This window comes from Octodon degus, unplaced genomic scaffold, assembly GCF_000260255.1.
Source record: "Octodon degus isolate 3935 unplaced genomic scaffold, OctDeg1.0 scaffold00007, whole genome shotgun sequence".
Taxonomy (NCBI): Eukaryota; Metazoa; Chordata; class Mammalia; order Rodentia; family Octodontidae; genus Octodon; species Octodon degus.
This window is the reverse complement of record NW_004524583.1, coordinates 32,660,969-32,678,322: the sequence shown is the minus strand read 5'-3', so window position 1 is coordinate 32,678,322 and position 17,354 is coordinate 32,660,969. Positions and strand designations below refer to the sequence as shown.

The 17,354-nt window shown below is 41.2% G+C and overlaps 1 protein-coding gene and 1 pseudogene across 4 annotated transcripts in view; both read right to left on the bottom strand.

Moving 5' to 3' along the window:
• Positions 1–17,352, bottom strand: part of Znf410 (zinc finger protein 410) — a 35,501-nt gene extending 18,149 nt beyond the window's left edge. For 3 of the 4 annotated variants that reach the window (XM_004624851.3, XM_023703555.1, XM_023703565.1), the window contains exons 1-6: positions 17,260–17,352; positions 16,004–16,139; positions 11,808–12,026; positions 10,472–10,663; positions 1,621–1,771; positions 855–1,036 (exon numbers count right to left, since the gene is read on the bottom strand). In XM_004624851.3, coding sequence (XP_004624908.1) covers positions 855–1,036; positions 1,621–1,771; positions 10,472–10,663; positions 11,808–12,026; positions 16,004–16,139; positions 17,260–17,292 — 913 coding nt within the window. In that variant the 5' untranslated portion in view covers positions 17,293–17,352. The remainder of the gene's footprint in view (positions 1–854; positions 1,037–1,620; positions 1,772–10,471; positions 10,664–11,807; positions 12,027–16,003; positions 16,140–17,259) is intronic. The other variant, XM_004624852.2, reaches the window with a different exon arrangement.
• Positions 6,181–6,291, bottom strand: LOC111813374 (annotated as a pseudogene).
• Positions 17,353–17,354: the final 2 nt, after the last annotated feature.

Sequence of the window (17,354 nt, the reverse complement as noted above, 5' to 3'; positions counted from 1 at the left end):
GCTTAATACCTAGCACAGCTGTGCCTTCAGCTCAGAATATACTTAAGTACCCTGTAACTGCACCTGTGCTCAGTTTAGCACTGCAAGAATGAACAAAGAAAGGGCCGGGGAGGTGGCTCAGTGGAATAAGTGCCTCCCTGGCAAGCACAAGGGCCTGAGTTCAATCCCCGGTTTCACCAAAAAAAAAAAAAAAAAGAGGCGAAGTGGTAGGAGCACAGTGGCAGGAGCACAGGGAACAATCCTGCATCTTCAGATGGTCACTTAGTGATTGCGCTCTGGCATCAGACTGCACGTTTATTAACAAGCGGCTTAGAAAGCCAGCCTTACTTAGACCCTTAAATTAAGAGTTAAAGTTTTATTTTTCTCTTTTAATACTAACAGGCTGTACAACTCAGAATAAGTTACTTCCCATACTCCTCCTCATGTTGTGAGGCTCTTCACAAGAAAGCAAACTCCACAAGTCAAAGACTTACATCTTTTCTTTTGTATTTTCCCCATCTCATCCCATTGTGTTCTGTATGCTCAATAATTGTTACTGCCCAAAATACAATTATGCTTGTTTAGAGATTTGAAAACAGACTGATTTTGTCCCTGTTTCATTATTATTAATCTAAGAAGCGCTTGTATCTCTTCCTACACATTAGGCTTCTCTAGGCGAAATCAACACTGTCCATTCCTCGTGCAGAAGCGAAGCTTAATAAATGTTATGGATTGAAGCGTATAACAAAGCATTTAATAAATGAATCACATCTTCAGCATTCCAGCAACAACCCAGTATCTTTACTTCTATGGAACGGCAAGCACCTGCTTGCTGATCCGAGGAGAGCACCAGGAAATGCTGGGGTTGCACACACCTGTATGGATGCGCAGGTGGTTCTTGAGGTTTCCAGCTGTAGTGAACTGCTTGCCACAACTGGTCTCAGGGCACATAAAGGGTTTCTCCCCATTGTGTGTCCTCATGTGTACCTTCAGCCTCTGCAGCACATAGAAGCTTTTTCCACAGCCTTCTGCAGGGCAGATGAAGGAGCGGTCATTTCTGCAAAAACAATCATGTAAGTAACAGTACATGGAAGTATCTTTGCTAGAGCTGAGAAGTCAAACTCATCACTCTCCAGGTATACAGTAAATTTCCAATCTGGATAGATGATTCATTTCATAGCTTTGGTATAGGAGTCCGGCTTATGTATTTCTGTTTTATTTTGTAGGCGGTACTGGGATTGACCTCACATACCAGGGAAGTGCTCTGTTACCAAGTCAAGCCCCAGCACCCTCCACCCCTTTTTGGTTCCTGAGATTGAACTCAGGGTCTTGTACTTACTAGCAGGCACTTAAGCCGCTGAGCTATCTCCCTGGCTCCTCCCCAGCCCTCTGTGAGACAGTTTTGTTAAATTGCCCCTCTTGAATTTGTGATCCTCCTACCTCAGCCTCCGGAATAATGGGTATTACGTGCATATGCCACTTACACAAGGTTTTGTTGTTTGTTTTTTACATAAGACTTTAAAAAAGGCCAAGAGTCACACCTTAAACACAAGGCGGCTGTAGTCCTGCTTTCCTTTAATGTGTCAGTTGGGAGACAAGGTTCTCAGGAGGCATCACTGCTCTTACGCTCCATACACTCACCGGTGAGTTTTGAGATGATACTTGAAATGAGCTGGCCACACAAATGTCCGGTCGCATCCTTCAACGGTACACTTGAGCTTCTTCTCCACTTGAGGAAGGGCTCCAGAATCTTTGGGCTGCCCATCAGCAGAACCGAGGTGGACATTTTCTCCTATAACACAGTCACATATTTATAATCCGGGGAAGGACTGTGCTCAGATAGGTAGGGTCAAACAATAAAGTTCTTATGGGGCTGGTGAGATGGCTCAGTGGTCTAAAGCACCTACTTAGAACAAGCTTAGCAAAGCCCAGGGACCGCGGTTCAATCCCCCAGCACCACATGCCAGCCAGCCCCGCCCCCTGGTGGGCTGAGCTGGCCACACACACACATAAAAAAATTTAAAAAAAAATAAAGTTCTTATAATTCACTTCTAGTGATCATTAATCAGATATCTAACTTCACCTTCCTCAGCTCTTTTCAGTTTAACAACAGAAATAAGAGTTTTTACGTTCCCATCTCCTTAGTCAGAGAACTGTCAGCAGCTATCATGTTTTCTTTCACACATCTGTGCAGGCCTCTTTGATAAACATAAGAAATATCCAAAATTGTTTCTTATCAGAAATCTCAAGCAAAATTATACCTATTTTGAACTATACAAATTTGTAAGGAAGCACGTAAATCAATAACCAAAATGGGATATGACAGAGAAGACTTAAAAGTTCAAGTAATACAATCCTGTATTTTAAGGAGATGTGGTCACTCTGACTTAGTGTGAGCTTCTGGCCTATTTCTATCTGAGACCACCATTTTGAAGTCACTTTGGTGGCTTTCTGTCACTCTGGAGAATAAAGACCCATCTCCTGATTTCCTCTACTGCTGAGGGCCAGTCTGATGCAGCACAGTATAGGCAATGATTGAGATTAATGAACTGACATAAAAATAAACTGATGGGGCCGGGGAGATGGTTCTGTAGAATAAGCGCTTCCCTTGCGAGCACAGGGCCTGAGTTCAATCCCCAGTTCACGCCAAAAAAGAAAAATAAATAAATAAACTGAATCAAGAGTCTGTCCTAGGCCTGATGTGTGGTGAGGCCCACAGCTGGCATGGGGATGTAATTAATCCCCAAGCCAAAGGCAAGGACTGAAACTAGCAGACAGTCTATGAAGGCCCGGAGCCCCAAAGCAAGAGAAACACTCCAGCTGGGGACTCTGAGTCACCCATATTCCTTTTGGCTCAGTAGTCCCAGAAGATAATCAAGTTACTAGTTAACCATGATCTGTTTGTCCCTGTGTGCTTTTCCAAAACTGCTTTGTTCTTCCAATCCTTGAGCCTTGCCTGCATCAGATGTTCACCTCCATCACTTCCTATAGCCCCCAGCACAACTCCCAATCAAGTTGTACGCCCCATGAAGGCCAGGGACACCGAGCCTTGTGGTCTCAGCCCTTCTGTCACTCTAACCATCCAGTTCCCCTTGTAACTAAAATACGTTATCCTGTCTGTGTTTTATTCCTCTGTCATATCCCTCAGCAGGAGATCAGTGGTCCTAGGCCAGGGCTCCATAGTGTACCACCTCTCTTTGTTATAAAGTATTTTGAAATGCAAAAATTTAGCTGATTTTTAAATTCACAACCATATTAAATAAACAAACAAATAAATGAAGTAGAGAGAAGCCAAGCATACTGGTGTACCACTGTATGTAATCCTAGCACTTTTGGAGACTAACACAGGAGGACTACAAGCTTGAGATGAGCCTAAGCAACTTTGTGGTTTTGAAGACCCTGTCTTAAAATTATAATAATTAAAAAAAAAAGACAAAGGATGGATGAAGCTCAATATAAAGGTCATGAATTCAATCCGCAGGTCCACCAAAACAAAACACAAGCAAAAGTTAAATATCTACTGGAGTTTTTCTCAGTAGATTAAATGGAGGCAAAAATAGTGCCTCCATTAAATTTAAGTGAAATCAGCTGGGCATGGTAGGGAACCTGTAATTTCTTTTCTTTCTTTTTTTTGCTTTAAACAATTTATTTAACTGAAATGGACTTAAAGTTTGTTTCTGAAGTGACTTCCATTTATTTTGATACATCTTTTCCCCATGATGATTTACAAGATTTTCAAGCCAATATAAATACTTTATAAATATTTGAATTTTTGGGTATACACCTGCACAGTACCTCAGCAGTATCTTTCAGCAAGAAAATACTGAAGAGTAAAGGCTAGACACAATTACTGGGTACAGTGAAAATCTGCTGCAAATATTTCTGAGGTAAGAAGGCACCACATACCTGTTCAACTAAGAAAACCACCCTTACAACACAGGATGATTTTAATTTTACATAGGACCTAGAACACTTAAGCTGCCTATTAGGTGCTGAATGGCAGAGTAACATCCCCAGTTTATGCCATGAATTCCTAGGGAATGGGTTCCAACAACTCGGGTTCCTTTCCATTGGTCCTCACAAAGTGTGCTTCTCTGGAGGGCCAGGCTGGCGCTTCAGCTGAACCCAGGTACCTTCTCTTTGGCTTCCTTCTTTTTCTGATCATTTTCCTTGACACGTTTCAGGAAGCTATCACGCCTATTTGAGTGTTTAATATGCTCCATATGCACATTAATCCTCTTGGCAAGTATCTTGCCCTTAACTTGCTTGTTTACAACGATGCAACAGCATGCTGGGTAACGTTGTAGACTCTTCCCGTTTTGCCATGGTAACATTTGTGAGGCATTCCATTTTGCACAGTACCTATTCCCTTGATGTCTACAATATCACCCTTTTTGTAGATTCGCATGTATGTAGCCAAAGGAACAACCCCAAGTTTTCTTTTCTTTTTTTTTTTGGTGGAACCAGGGATTGAACTCAGGCCCTTGTGCTTGCCAGGGAAGCGCTTATTCCACTGAGCCATCTCCCCGGCCCCAACCCTAAGTTTTCTAAAAGGCCTGGAAAACATATACCAGGTTCCCCTCCACTTGCCCTTTGTGTTAGTCATTTTGGCAAATTACTGGAAGATGGCGGTTCCGGCCGAAAGGGCTGCACTTGGAATTTCTGCATTTTTTCCAGGCTGAAGCCAGATTGCAAATTCTATCCCAGCCTGGGCAACTTAGTGAGACTGTCTCAAATTAAAAAATTTTTAAAGCAGACTGGAGATGCAGCTCAGTGCAAATTCCCTGGGCTGAATCCCAAGTACCATCTAAAAAAGTGAAATCAATTAATTAAAAATTTTATTAAGCCAGGTACGATGGTGCATGCCTGTAATCCTAGCACTTGGGCGGCTGAGACTAGAGAACTGCTGTGTCTGAGGCCATCCTGGACTACACAGCGAGACCTTGTCTCTAAATAAATAAATAAATAAATAAATGTAAGTTACAGATTAGCAAGTGGTGTTTTTCCCTTCACTTTGTGTGGAGGGAGAGGGGGCTAAGGGGACGGAACTCAGGGCTTTCACACTGAGCCAGCCCTTTTTAAATATTTTTGAATTTTAAGACAGGATGTCAATAAATTCCCAGGCTCGGCTTAAATTTAGCCTCAGCCTCCCAAGGTGCTAGGATACAGGCATGCACTGCCCACACCTAGCTTCCTTCATTTCCTTGGAACTCCTCAGTGTCAGAAGATAATCTACCTTCATTTTCTTTAAGACACAGTTGGACAACAACAGAGAAATTACTTAATTAACCTATTTAATTCTGCTATGAGCATATGGAGTTTAATACCACTATATGTGTAACTTGGAAATAAGATTTATACTGCCAAATTACACTCTCAAAAGCCAAGAATAGGACATATAAGTTGTATTTTTCACATTCTGAAAACAAAGAACTACTCAGCTCCCTGTCCACTGCCTCCGCTGTCTTGTGCTGCCGCTGAGTGCTGCCCCTCTGCCACGTGCCACCCTGCCTAGGGGCGCGCCAACTGTGGACTGAAACCTCTACAAACAGCTCGATAAACCTTTCTCCCTACAGTTTTCTATCCATTTTCTCTTTCAATTTTACATTCTCCTTGCTATTTTACCAAATTCTAGTCACAAAACAAACTGCTTCAAGGTCAGGGCAGAATCTAGGATGGCTTCTTCAAGTTATTATTAACTTTTTCTTTTTTAATATTGTTGCATTTTAAAAAATTTTTGTTTGAGTGCTGGGGATATAGCTCAGTGGCACAGCACTTGCCTGGCATGCACAAGGTCCTTGGTTTGATTCCCAGCCACTATATACACACAGGCCCAATTTAAATAGGACAAAATTTCCTACCAACCTTAGTTGCAGTTAATTTCCAGTTGAAGGGCTGGGGATATAGCTCAGTGGCATAAGTACCTGTCTGGCAAGTTCGAGCCCCAGTACCAAAAACAAAAACAAACACAAACAAACAAACACCCTAAAAACAAAAAACAATTTTCAATGGGAAGTCTGTAGAAATCTTCTGTGATTCCAAGACTTAAAGTAGTGAACAGTTGAAGCTTTGTGTATTCCATTTTGAAAATACATTAAGATATTGAAAAGAACATTCATACAATTATGAAACAGAAAAAAATGATATCCCTTCTCTTCAACAATGAAGACTGACAATACAGTATGTGCTCAACTGTAAGGCAATCATTTTTTTCCCTAAAAAATTTCCTCCGCCAGGTATTAAGTTTTCAATTAGCAATAATCGCGCCTTGGATGAACCTCATTGGCTACGGTACTGCCACTGCGCAGAGCTGCCGCCAGGTATTAAGGACATCTTGGAATCCCAGCTACCTCAGGACACTGAGGTGAGAGGATCACAAATTCAAAACTGCTATGATGGTAGACGAGCCCAGTCTGGGCAACTCAGCATCTTAGCAAGGCCCAAGCAAGCAAGCAAGCAATGGCAGGGCTTGTGGCTCAGCAAGAAGACCCCGAGTTCAATCCCCAGTACTGTATTGTGGGGAAAAAAAAAAAAAAAAAATTCCTTCAGGAAAAAGTGAGCTGCCTTATACTTGAGTTCTTTTTTTTTTTTTTTTTTTTCTTTTTTGGCAGAACCAGGGATTGAACTCAGGCCCTTGTGCTTGCCAGAGAAGCGCTTATTCCACTAAGCCTTCTCTCCGGCCCCTATACTTGAGTTCTTAAACAAGCACTTATTTAAAAGATGCTTCCGTCAGTTACTTTGGCATTTAAAACTAAGAGCTAGTTAGGGAAGATAGAGCCGCTTACAATAAGCCCAACAAATGACCATTTTGGATATTCAGAGGTTATCCAACTGAAAAGACTAAAAAATTCCGCACTTCATAATTGCAAGTGTTGAACAACACAGCACTTTGAAGAGATCCTAGTTATTAATATTTTTGTTTGTTTGTTTTCTGTGGTACTGAGGATTGAACGCAGGACCTTATACTTGCCAGGCAAGCGCTTACTCTACTGAGCTATCTCCCCAGTCCCTAGGTATCTGAATAGGTCTTTTCATTTGAGATAAAATTGCTGCTAAAACTGTCATACATCACAGAGGTAAGCAAACTTTTTCTATACAGAGCCAGAGAATAAAATACTTAAGAGCTTTTAGAGCTGTACGGTCTCAGGCACAACTATTTAACTTTGCAAAGTAGTAACTATAAACAATTAGCAACTAATACATACGGCCTCCTTCTGGTAAAACTTCACAAACCCTATTTACAAAGGCCAAAGGCCTCTGCTAACTTGACATACAGCATCATAAACAAAATCATTTCTTTTTTTTTTTTTTTTTTTAAATTTTATTTATTTATTTATTTGAGAGAGAGAGAGAGAGAGAGAGAGAGAGAGAGAGAGAGAGAGAGAGAGAGAGAGAGAGAGAGAGAGAGAGAGGCCAGCTCAGCCCACCAGGGGGCAGGGCTGGCTGGCATGTGGTGCTGGGGGATTGAACCGCGGTCCCTGATGCTTTTGCTAAGCTTGTTCTAAGTAGGTGCTTCAGACCACTGAGCCATCTCTCCAGCCCCAACAAAATCATTTCTGTATTTTAAGCAAATTAGATATGGTGTGCTCTGAAAACCTGTGCTAAAGGACTCACAAAATGATGACTAAGATGTCCATAAAAAATGAATTAAAATATTAAATAAAATCATTTCATTACACGTTAGTAGGTAAAGAGCAATATTAAAGGGATATACTTCATATAATTAAAGTGCATATAAACAACCAAAAAATAAAATTTTCAAATAGTAACAGGCTAATTTATCTATATGTCAAAGACTTAGGAAGGTCATCTCATTAGGAAAATGGAACTGTTTTTTTAAAAACTTGTTTCCACGCTCACTACCTGTGAGGTACAAAATGGCGTGACTCTGGAACTGTATTTCTGACTCATATTTGGGTTCACTTTTTTTGAGACAGGGTTTCACTTTGTAGTTAAAGGTGGCCTTGAACCCACTTTGTAGCCCAGAAAGATCTCAGAGATCCTTCTACCTCAGTCTCCTTAATTCTGGGATTACAGGTGTGTGCCACTATGCCTGGCTTGGGTTTGCTTTACAGTCAAGAATATAAGGTATTAAAAAGAAAGAAAAAAAAGAATGTAAGGTATTATTAAACTAGAAAGGTAATATATTTTGAGAGTAAGAAAAACATTTACACAATGCTTGTTGATTACAAAGCAGTTCCCTGATTCCTACATAGAATCTCAGTTAATCCCCGAACAACTCAAGCAGGCCAACTACCTGGATTGCTGGGCTTTGCATAAGAAAAAAGCTGCTCAGCAGCACAAGTGCCAGCCTGCCAAACACAAGATACTGAGTTTGATTCCCCTTACCCTCCTCCTCAAAAACACTGAAGCTACAGCTTCAACTGCCCAAGGCAGAGAGCTACTATGATGTCAGGTTTGAATTGAACTTCAGATTCTAAATTTCAGACTTCTTCCCTATGCTGTTTATTACTTCCAAATACAGCACTTTTTTTTTTTTTTTTGGTGGAACTGGGGATTGAACTCAGGCCCTTGCACTTGCCAGGGAAGTGCTTATTCCACTGAGCCATCTCTTCAACCCCCAGCACTACTTTCTGAATGCAAATAAAAACGGAAATAGACTCAGAAAGAATCCTCCCCAAAAGGTAAAATAAACCATTTTAGGCAGCATTATGGTAAACACGGACAAAATTAATTCAAAACTAATAAAAGTTTAAATTCATCTCTGCTGAAAACATATACTTTGAAGTATCTGTGGGACCCTTCTGTGAGAATATTTTTAACTTTTAATTTCATATTGGTGGTTATTTATTTATTTATTTATATTTAGGACAGGGCCTACAGGGTCTCACTCTGTAGATCAGACTCCTAGTGATTCTCCTGTTTTCAGTCTCCCAGGCACTGGGATTACAGGCACGCGCCTCCACGCCCAGTCTCAATTGCCATCTCAAGCGGTGCGCGGGGTGGGGCTGTCAGCACGCCAGCGATGGAACCCTGACCATCGCACTCTGCCTAAGCAGGCGCTTTAGTCCGCTGAGCTATTGGATCGGTTCCTGAGTGGTAATTTAAAAATACTCGTTAGGGGGCCTGGCCCTAGCTCAGTTCTTTAAGTGGCTGCTTCCACAAAGTTGTCAGCCTCAGGTTGCTGGAGTTCGATCCCCACAAAAGTCCAGCCAGCCAAAAGTGCCCTGAACTCATTCAAGGAGAAAAAAAACAAAAACAAAAACAAAAAAAACCCTTAAAAATACTCGTTAAGCACAATATAGAAGATCACCTTCATGAACTCCAGATAGCTATGTACTTGTTTTGTGATAATGTTACTGTTGACCCATATAGCACTAACTTAGCGGTTAGTGTAATGAGAGTGTGATGAGAGGCGGAGGCATACCTAAAATAGTCATTAATGCTACGTTACATAAGCAAAGGTTTTAGGTTAGCTTGGGTGTGGTCTGAATACAGTATGGATCTCAAGCTTTAACACACATCAGACAAGTTCTGTCTCAGTAGGACTGGAATAGGGGCTGAGAGTTTGCATTTTTAAGTTGCCCAGTGGTATCAACAGTGCAGGGAGAATTAAAAAAAATCTATCTATCTATTTGTAATGTATTTAGTACAGGATCTGCAGAATCTCTCTGGACTCGTAGTGATCCTTCTCTTTTCAGCCTCCCGAAAGCTGGATTACAGGTGCGCACCACCAAACCCAGTCTCAGTTGCCACCTCAGGGTTCCCCAGGGGCAGGGCCTGCACAGCACACCACGGATGGAACCCCAGCCTGAGCCTGCCTAAACAGGTGCTTCTGTCCACTGAGCTACCAGGCCGGCCCAAGGGATGATACTTTTAAAATTACTGGAATAGACTAGAGTGACATAGAGAAACTACAGGGATGCTGAAGTGAACTAAGCAGGTCCAAATCTGCCACAGCTGATTACAAAGTTGCCACAAGTGGTGATCACAGCTGCCATGAAGCATTACCTGCCACACTGACTTTAATTTTATTTCATTAGTTTTATAGCTTTTTCTGTTAATAAAACTCTAAATAAAACAAATTTACACAGAATTTGTTTCTATATATTAAGGAATGTTACAATAAACAGTTCAAGATAACCCAGGGCCTGTATTTTTACAGATGCCCTTTAAGTTACTCTGAGGCAGGCACAGTGGAACAAGACAGGAAGACAGCAATTTTGAATCCAGCTTGGGCAACGTAGCAAGTTAGCAAGACCCTATCGCAAATAAAAAACGGCTGAGTAGCCCTAGATTCAAGTCCTGGGACTGGAGAAAAGCACTCTGCACATTATTTGGAACTGAGAATTCAGGATACTACCTCAGTGGATTCTGCACAAAAATCTGGCATGACCAAGTTATTTTGCACAAAATAAGACACAATTTACATAATTTTAGCCATCCATTCTCAACAACAGAACTCAAAATAGAGCTATTACACTACTAAAGTCTCCCCGTAAGAATGAGCAGAACACAGCGTGAGTCTTACCGTTACTGCTGGTTTTGGCACTCTTTGCCAGCTGGGCACGAGTAGCAGCGATCAAGCTGTCATGGGCCAGCTCCTGCACCCGGAGGAACCACGGAATGCTGCTGTCTGCGCCTTCACTGGAGAGGAAATCATTCCCAGAATCCTCTGCTTCATCTTGTACAAACACTAAGTGCTCAGCCGAAGAGCCCAGACCTGGAAGAAACAAGCAGATATAACTTCGGAATTTAGCCAAAAAAATCATCTTTGAGTTAAATCCCCGATACCGGAAAAAAAAAAAAAAATCTTTTATTTGTCCTGGCCCAGAATTAGTATTACTGGAAGTACCCATGTCCTGAAGCAGCTACTTCAGATCTCTGCCTCTCACCTGAGTTTCTGTTATTGCAGATGACTAGGCTGCCCCTTTTCTATTTGCAGCCCACAGGCTTGTGGTCACCTTCTCTCCCCTTGTTTAAAGGTTACACTGTCCTTGGCAACCTGGCCAGCCCCACCCTCAAGGGCTACAAGTCCACAACCAGTCATCTCCTCCCATGTCCTTCACTTGTGTCCTATCGTCAGCTCCTCCTTACACCTTTAAAAGTGTTCTAGCTCATCTCTCTTTTCACTTTTCAAAATAGAAAACCTGAAGTATTTTTCTAGCTATTATTGTCTTACCTGTCCCTTCAAAGTTAAGTTCCTTGAGCAAGTGTCTCTTCTAAATTGCATAAGCATTTTTACCTCCTTACCAGGGCCTCCAATTTCACTACTGTAGTAACCGCTGCTCTTGCTAAGGGGCACCAGACCACGTGCTTAGCTCAACAGCCCAACCTGCAACAATCTGTGTGATCAGCATTTCTTCTTTTTTACAGCTTTTCCTCCCTTCACTTGCCACCCCTCCACACTCTTATCTAGCAGCTCACTTCTGTCGTTAGTCTCGCTTGTTTTCAGAGTTCCAGACATGCTTGTTAATGCTTCATACCTGCCGTTTCCTGAATGTTGCTATGTACTCACATGAGTTCCCAGGACTCTGGATTCTTGTTTCTAACTCTCTCAAGAACACTTCCTCCCGAATGGTCCTCCAAAATCACATCATTAGTGACACAAATTGTCGTAAACATCCATCCTCTCTAAGCCTTGCTCTGTGTCACTGTGTCAGTAACTGCACCACCTCATTTCCCAAACAAGACCTGCTGTGTCATCTTAGAATCTTCCTGTCCCTATGCACACTCAACTGAATCACCAGACCACATCAGTTCTTCGAAATAGTCCAATAATAATGCTTCTTTGCATTTTAAGTATGATTTACCTATGTTCCAACCATAATTTTTTGTTAGGCATGGGCAGAGTTTGGAATACCTACCTGCTCTTGTTAGATTAAGAAGAATAAAAGAAGTGCTATCACTTGGCTGTAGATCTTGTAACAAGCTAGGAGACTCTGGAGTGGATAAAAACTCCGGGGACTTCTGTACAGTCTGAGCCCTTGTCTCTTCTCCGTCTGGGCCCACATTCACCTGAAGGCTTCTCAATACAGCTGAGGAAGTAACTTCCTTGGAGGAATTAGTATGATTTGAAGTATCATCTAGTAAAAGGAAAATACCACAGGCTTATGTTTCCAAGGAGCTCACCATTTTGACACACAGTATTCAGTACGCTCCAACATCCAGCACCTTCAAGTCATGGGTACTGGTGCACTCGGGAGGATCACCACAAGTCTGTGACCAATCTGGGCTACAGTGATTTCAACGTCAGCCTGAACTACATTGTGAGACCGTCTTAAAATGAAACAAAACCAATGATAATAATCCTATGGAAGTACACCGCACTTTCATTTGTAAATACAAATCTACTTCACAGAAGTACAGGCGTGGTTCTTAGCTCTAAAGGCAGTCAACAAGCTGAGGAGGAGAGTTCACTGGCACTTGGCACGACTCATACTCACCCAGCCACCTCTGGACATGATAGGATATGGTACAGAGAAGCCAGAAATCACTATTTTTTTCTTAAAAAATATAGCTATACAGTGAATATTAACTCAAGAAGAGGCTTTAAATTTTAAATTTTATTGGTGGTGCACCTTCTGAACGTCGGTATTTTGCATATGACAGTGCTGGTGAATAATGAGGGGAAACAAAACAGAACCTGGGAACACCGTACACATCTGCAACCCTGGTAACTCAGCAGGCTGCGCAGGATTTCTGAGTTGGAGGCAAGCCTGTACCAACTATCTCAAAATAAAATTTAAGAGGATATAGCTCAGGGGTTGGGCATGTGCCTAGCATGTGTAAGGCCCCTTAAGCCATCATACTGAAAACAGCCTGGGAAACAAATGAAAGTTTATAGAATCGTGAGTATGTTACATTACAGATCTGGATTAATGTTGCATTACAGCTCTTTATATTGAATGTAAGATATAAATGCAGAACTATATTTTCTTTTCTTTTTGGGGGTACTGGGAATGGAACTCAAGACCTCACGCTTGCCAGGCAGGCACTTCACTGCTAAGCTACATCCCTGGCCCTCTTCTGTTATTTTTGTTTTCTTTTAAAACACAGAACTATAATGAAACACCGATTTCAATTCCTTTGGATATACACACAAGCAGGATTGCTGTCTGACATCATGTTTATGTTTTTAGCTTTTTATGTGTTTTTGGTTGAGGAACTTCCATACCATCTTCTATAATGGCTATACTAATTCCCATTCCTACCTAGTTCAGCTCTTTTTTTTTTTTTTTTTTTAACATATTTGGTATAGGGTCTCACTACACAGCTCAGCCTCAAGTTTTCAGCCTCCCCAGCACTGGGATTACAGGCGTGCACCACCATGCCCAGTCTCAGTGGCCGGTCCAGCACACATGGGGGTGAGGCCAGCCAAGCATGCGGTGCCCCATTCCTACCTAGCGTACAAGGGTTCTTTTATCTCCATAGACTTGACTATATGTACCTGTCATTATTTTGACAACAGCCATTCTAACAGTAAAAAGAATTTCCCCCCATTTCATTTCCTTCATAGTTGTCCAAATAGTCAGTAAATTAAAACTTAAAGAGAAAATTCAGGGGGAAAAAAGCCTAACATATAAAAATGTGTTAGTAACTGGAAATTTTCACAGGTTGAAAATGCATAATGGGTTGGGATAATGACTCTGAACATAGAAAAGCAGAAAATGAGAGACAGATGACAAGCTCTAGACAGGGAAATTTAAACTGATGCTGATTGACTTAAGACATCTGCCCTTTTGTTCGGCTTTTTAAGACAGGAGGGTCTTGCTGTGTACTTCAGGCTGGCCTTGAACTCACTATGTAGCCCGGGTAGGCCTTCAGCTCTCAGCAGTCTTCATATGTCAGTCTCCCAAATGCTAGGACTACAGGTGTGTGCTGGCTTATCTAGCCTTCTTAAATGTTTAAAAGTTAAAGGCAATTTTGGTTGTTTTTTTGTTTTTGTTTTTTGTTCTGTATTTTAGAGAAGGGCCTACAGGGTGTTCAGGGTCTCACTACTATATTGCACTAGTAGTGATCCACCTGTTTACTGCTTCCCAAGAGCTGGGATTCCAGGTGTGTCTCACTTGGCATCTCAGCGCAGCCCAGGGGTGGAGCTGGCACAGTAGGCCTGGGGGTCACACTCCAGTCCCTGCGCCTGCTTGCAGGCACTTTAATCCGCTGAGCTATTTAGCCGGCCCAAAGGCAGTTTATTTATTTATTCATTTTGTTGTGGAACTGGGAATTGAACTCAGGCCCTTGTGCTTGCCAGGCAAGCACTTATTCTACTGAGCCATCTCCCCGGGCCCCCAAAGGCAGTTTTAAAGTCATTCAAAAACAAATACTACCAAAGGATAGTAATTAGAAAACTTTATAACAAACAAATTGTCAAACAAAACCAAAACCAAACCTTGCAGAGGCCGGGAGTCCCACCCCTGGGCCTGCTGTGCTGGCCCTGCCCCGGTGCACTGAGATGGCAAGTGAGTGGTGCCACACGCCTGTAGCCTCCCAGCACCGGGGAGACTGTAAACAGGAGACTCACCATGAGTCTGACCTATGCAGTGAGACCCTGGAGAGCCTGTCCTAAGCACAAAAAATAAAGACATAAATAAATAAATAAAATAAAGGACTGGGAAGATAGCTCAGTGGCTTAAGTACCTGCCCAGCAAGTACAAGGTCCTGAGTTTCATCCTTCATACAAAAAAAGAAATAAAGAAAAATTAAAAAAAACAAATTGTCAAAAATAAAAATAAAGACATTGTCACCAACAAGTTAATATTAACCCTACCTGATTAAATGTCTACTTTTTTTTTTTTTTTTTGCAGTACCAGGGATCAAACTCAGGACCTTGCACATGCCAGGCAGGCACTTACGCCACTAAGCTATCTCCCCGGCCAATTTTCTAAATTTTAAAATAAAAGTCAAAATACAAAAAATTAATTATATCCAAAAATAAAGTCTACCAGATAACAGTTAAGTGAGAGTCCCTTTCTACCTACCCAAAGCTAATCTAATTCCATGCCCATAATTCTACCTCCTACTATTCAATATCTTTCTCTCTTTAGCTTCTGTAATTGGCTCCTTTCTTTCTTTCTTTTTCTTTTTTTCTTTTCTTTTTTTTTTTTTTTTTTTTTTTGGCTCTTTTAGCATAAAATAATCCTTAAAGATCTCAGACACAGCTGGGCATGTTAACAAATGATTGTAATCCCAACACCTGGAAGGCTGGGCAGGAGGACTCCATGAGTTTGAGTTCAGCCTGAACTACACAGTGAAACCCTGTCTCAAAAAAAACCAAGAAAACCTCAATTTCCCCCTATTTTACCCCTTTCCCTCTATTTTTCCCCTCTATTTTACTGCGAGGAAAACTTTACAAAATGTCAGTTACTTCAACTATACACCAGACTTGCCTTACACTGATATTGTGACCCTCTGCCCTTTGTGGACTGCCAAAGTCAGTGATGGCCCCCATGTAGCCTGAGCTCACTGGGCCGCTCAGGACCATGGGACACACTGACCTCCTCGGGTTCCAGGTCACAATCAATGCAGATACGCATCCTATCACCTAACTGACCTCTATTTCCCTTCCTTCCTTTCAGGCTCTCCACTGTATTCTCTACCTTCAATAGGAAGTTCCAAAGTTCTGCCTTGGCTTTTTTTCTCCCTCTCACTGTGTGGATGATGAGAATCATATCTATGGTTTGAACTACTAATATACTTATAACTTCCATTGCTGCTTTTTTCCCATGACTCCTAACTTGTACAGTTCCTGCCAGTCACTTGTAAGATCAGTGAGCCATTCTACCAGTGCCATAGAGTTGACAGAGGTGTTTGGGTTTGTTTTTCTCACACTCCTGGGTACTGGTTATTGCAGCTAGAGCCAATCACAGGCTAGGCAAAAGCTCTCACTGAGCTACACCCTGAGGCCTTTGTCTTACTTTATTTTGAGATATGGACTCATGAAGTACCCCCACTGGCTTCAAACTTTCCCTCGTCCTGCCTCGGCCTGGAGGAGGCTAGAATTACACTATGCTGCCTGGCTCTCAGGACTTCTGTACCCATGAGTGGTGGTCTTGATTTTTACCTGGTAACATTAGCCGACTGCATTCTGAGGCTTCAGTCACTGGAAGGAGTGACAAGCAAGTAATGTCCTTAGTTTCTGACTCGACTAGTCCCTGTCCCAGTGGGATGGAGGTATTCTGAACAAACTGTACCAGAAGCTAGAAGAGAAAAAAACCAACATTGAGAAATACAGGTTGTGAGGAAGTTTCTATACCTCTGAATTACCAAAGGATGATTGTGTACTTAAGTCTTGACTATTTACTAGACTCACCCATATTCAAAGAAAAACTAGACTATAATATTTAAAGTTACATTACCAAGTCCTCTGTTCTAGAGAAAGGTTAACTTATCTAATCAAGATAACCTCTAACATTTTCCAAAAAGTGACAAAAATAATTTTATTTTAAAATAATGGGCTATTTAAAAAATCAGCTGCACTGTACTGAGCACATTTTGCAAAGCATACTGGTTCATTTAATCTTCCTTAAATCAATAAGATTCAAAGGATATTTTACAAATAAGGACATAGGTTGCAGATATTAAGTGACTTGTCTAAGATCACGTAACAAATTAGGAACAGTGCCAGTCTTCAAATTTCAGTAATCTGATTCGTAGCTCAGTGATCTTTCCACTATGGAAAAGATTCACTATAATTAAAGTGAGAAAAAGAATGAAAAAAATATTTTAAATCTCCCAATTATGTTTAGAAAGAAAGTATTTTCAGATATATAAAATTAATAAAAGAATGGTTTGTGGTAATATATACACATACAAATTACATATAGATGACATATGACATATACATTTTATATATAAAATGGTTTTCTATTATGTAATTACTTAAATGTACATATATCCTTAATGATAAATACCCACTAAAAAATAATCACAAAGAATAAAAATAGAATTTTTAAATCTTTAAGATACTTAGTAACAGAAAAATAATAAACTACTTTTCTAATCAAAACCATTTGGTTCAGCCAGGTGTGGTGGCATACACCTGTCATCCCAGCACTTGGGAGGCTGAGCCAGAAGGACTGTTGAGAGTTCATGACCAGCCTGGGCCAAAGTGAGCTCACAGCCAGCCTAAACCATACAGAGAGACCCTGTCTCAAAAAGACAAAAAGAACATGGTCACAAGGCCTAACCTATCTATCAGATCACAGTAAAACTTTGAAAAAAAAAGAAAAGAAAAGAAGAAAAACTTTGCTGTCCCCTGAACTAAGGGTCAACTGACATGTAACCACCAAAGAAAGGAAACAGGCTGAATGGGCTTACCTCTGGTTTGGATTCTAACTCATCTGATAACATTGATTCAGCTTCCAAAATCCTGTAGCTCTTCAGGGTACAGGTTCAGATTTAATTCAGAATCA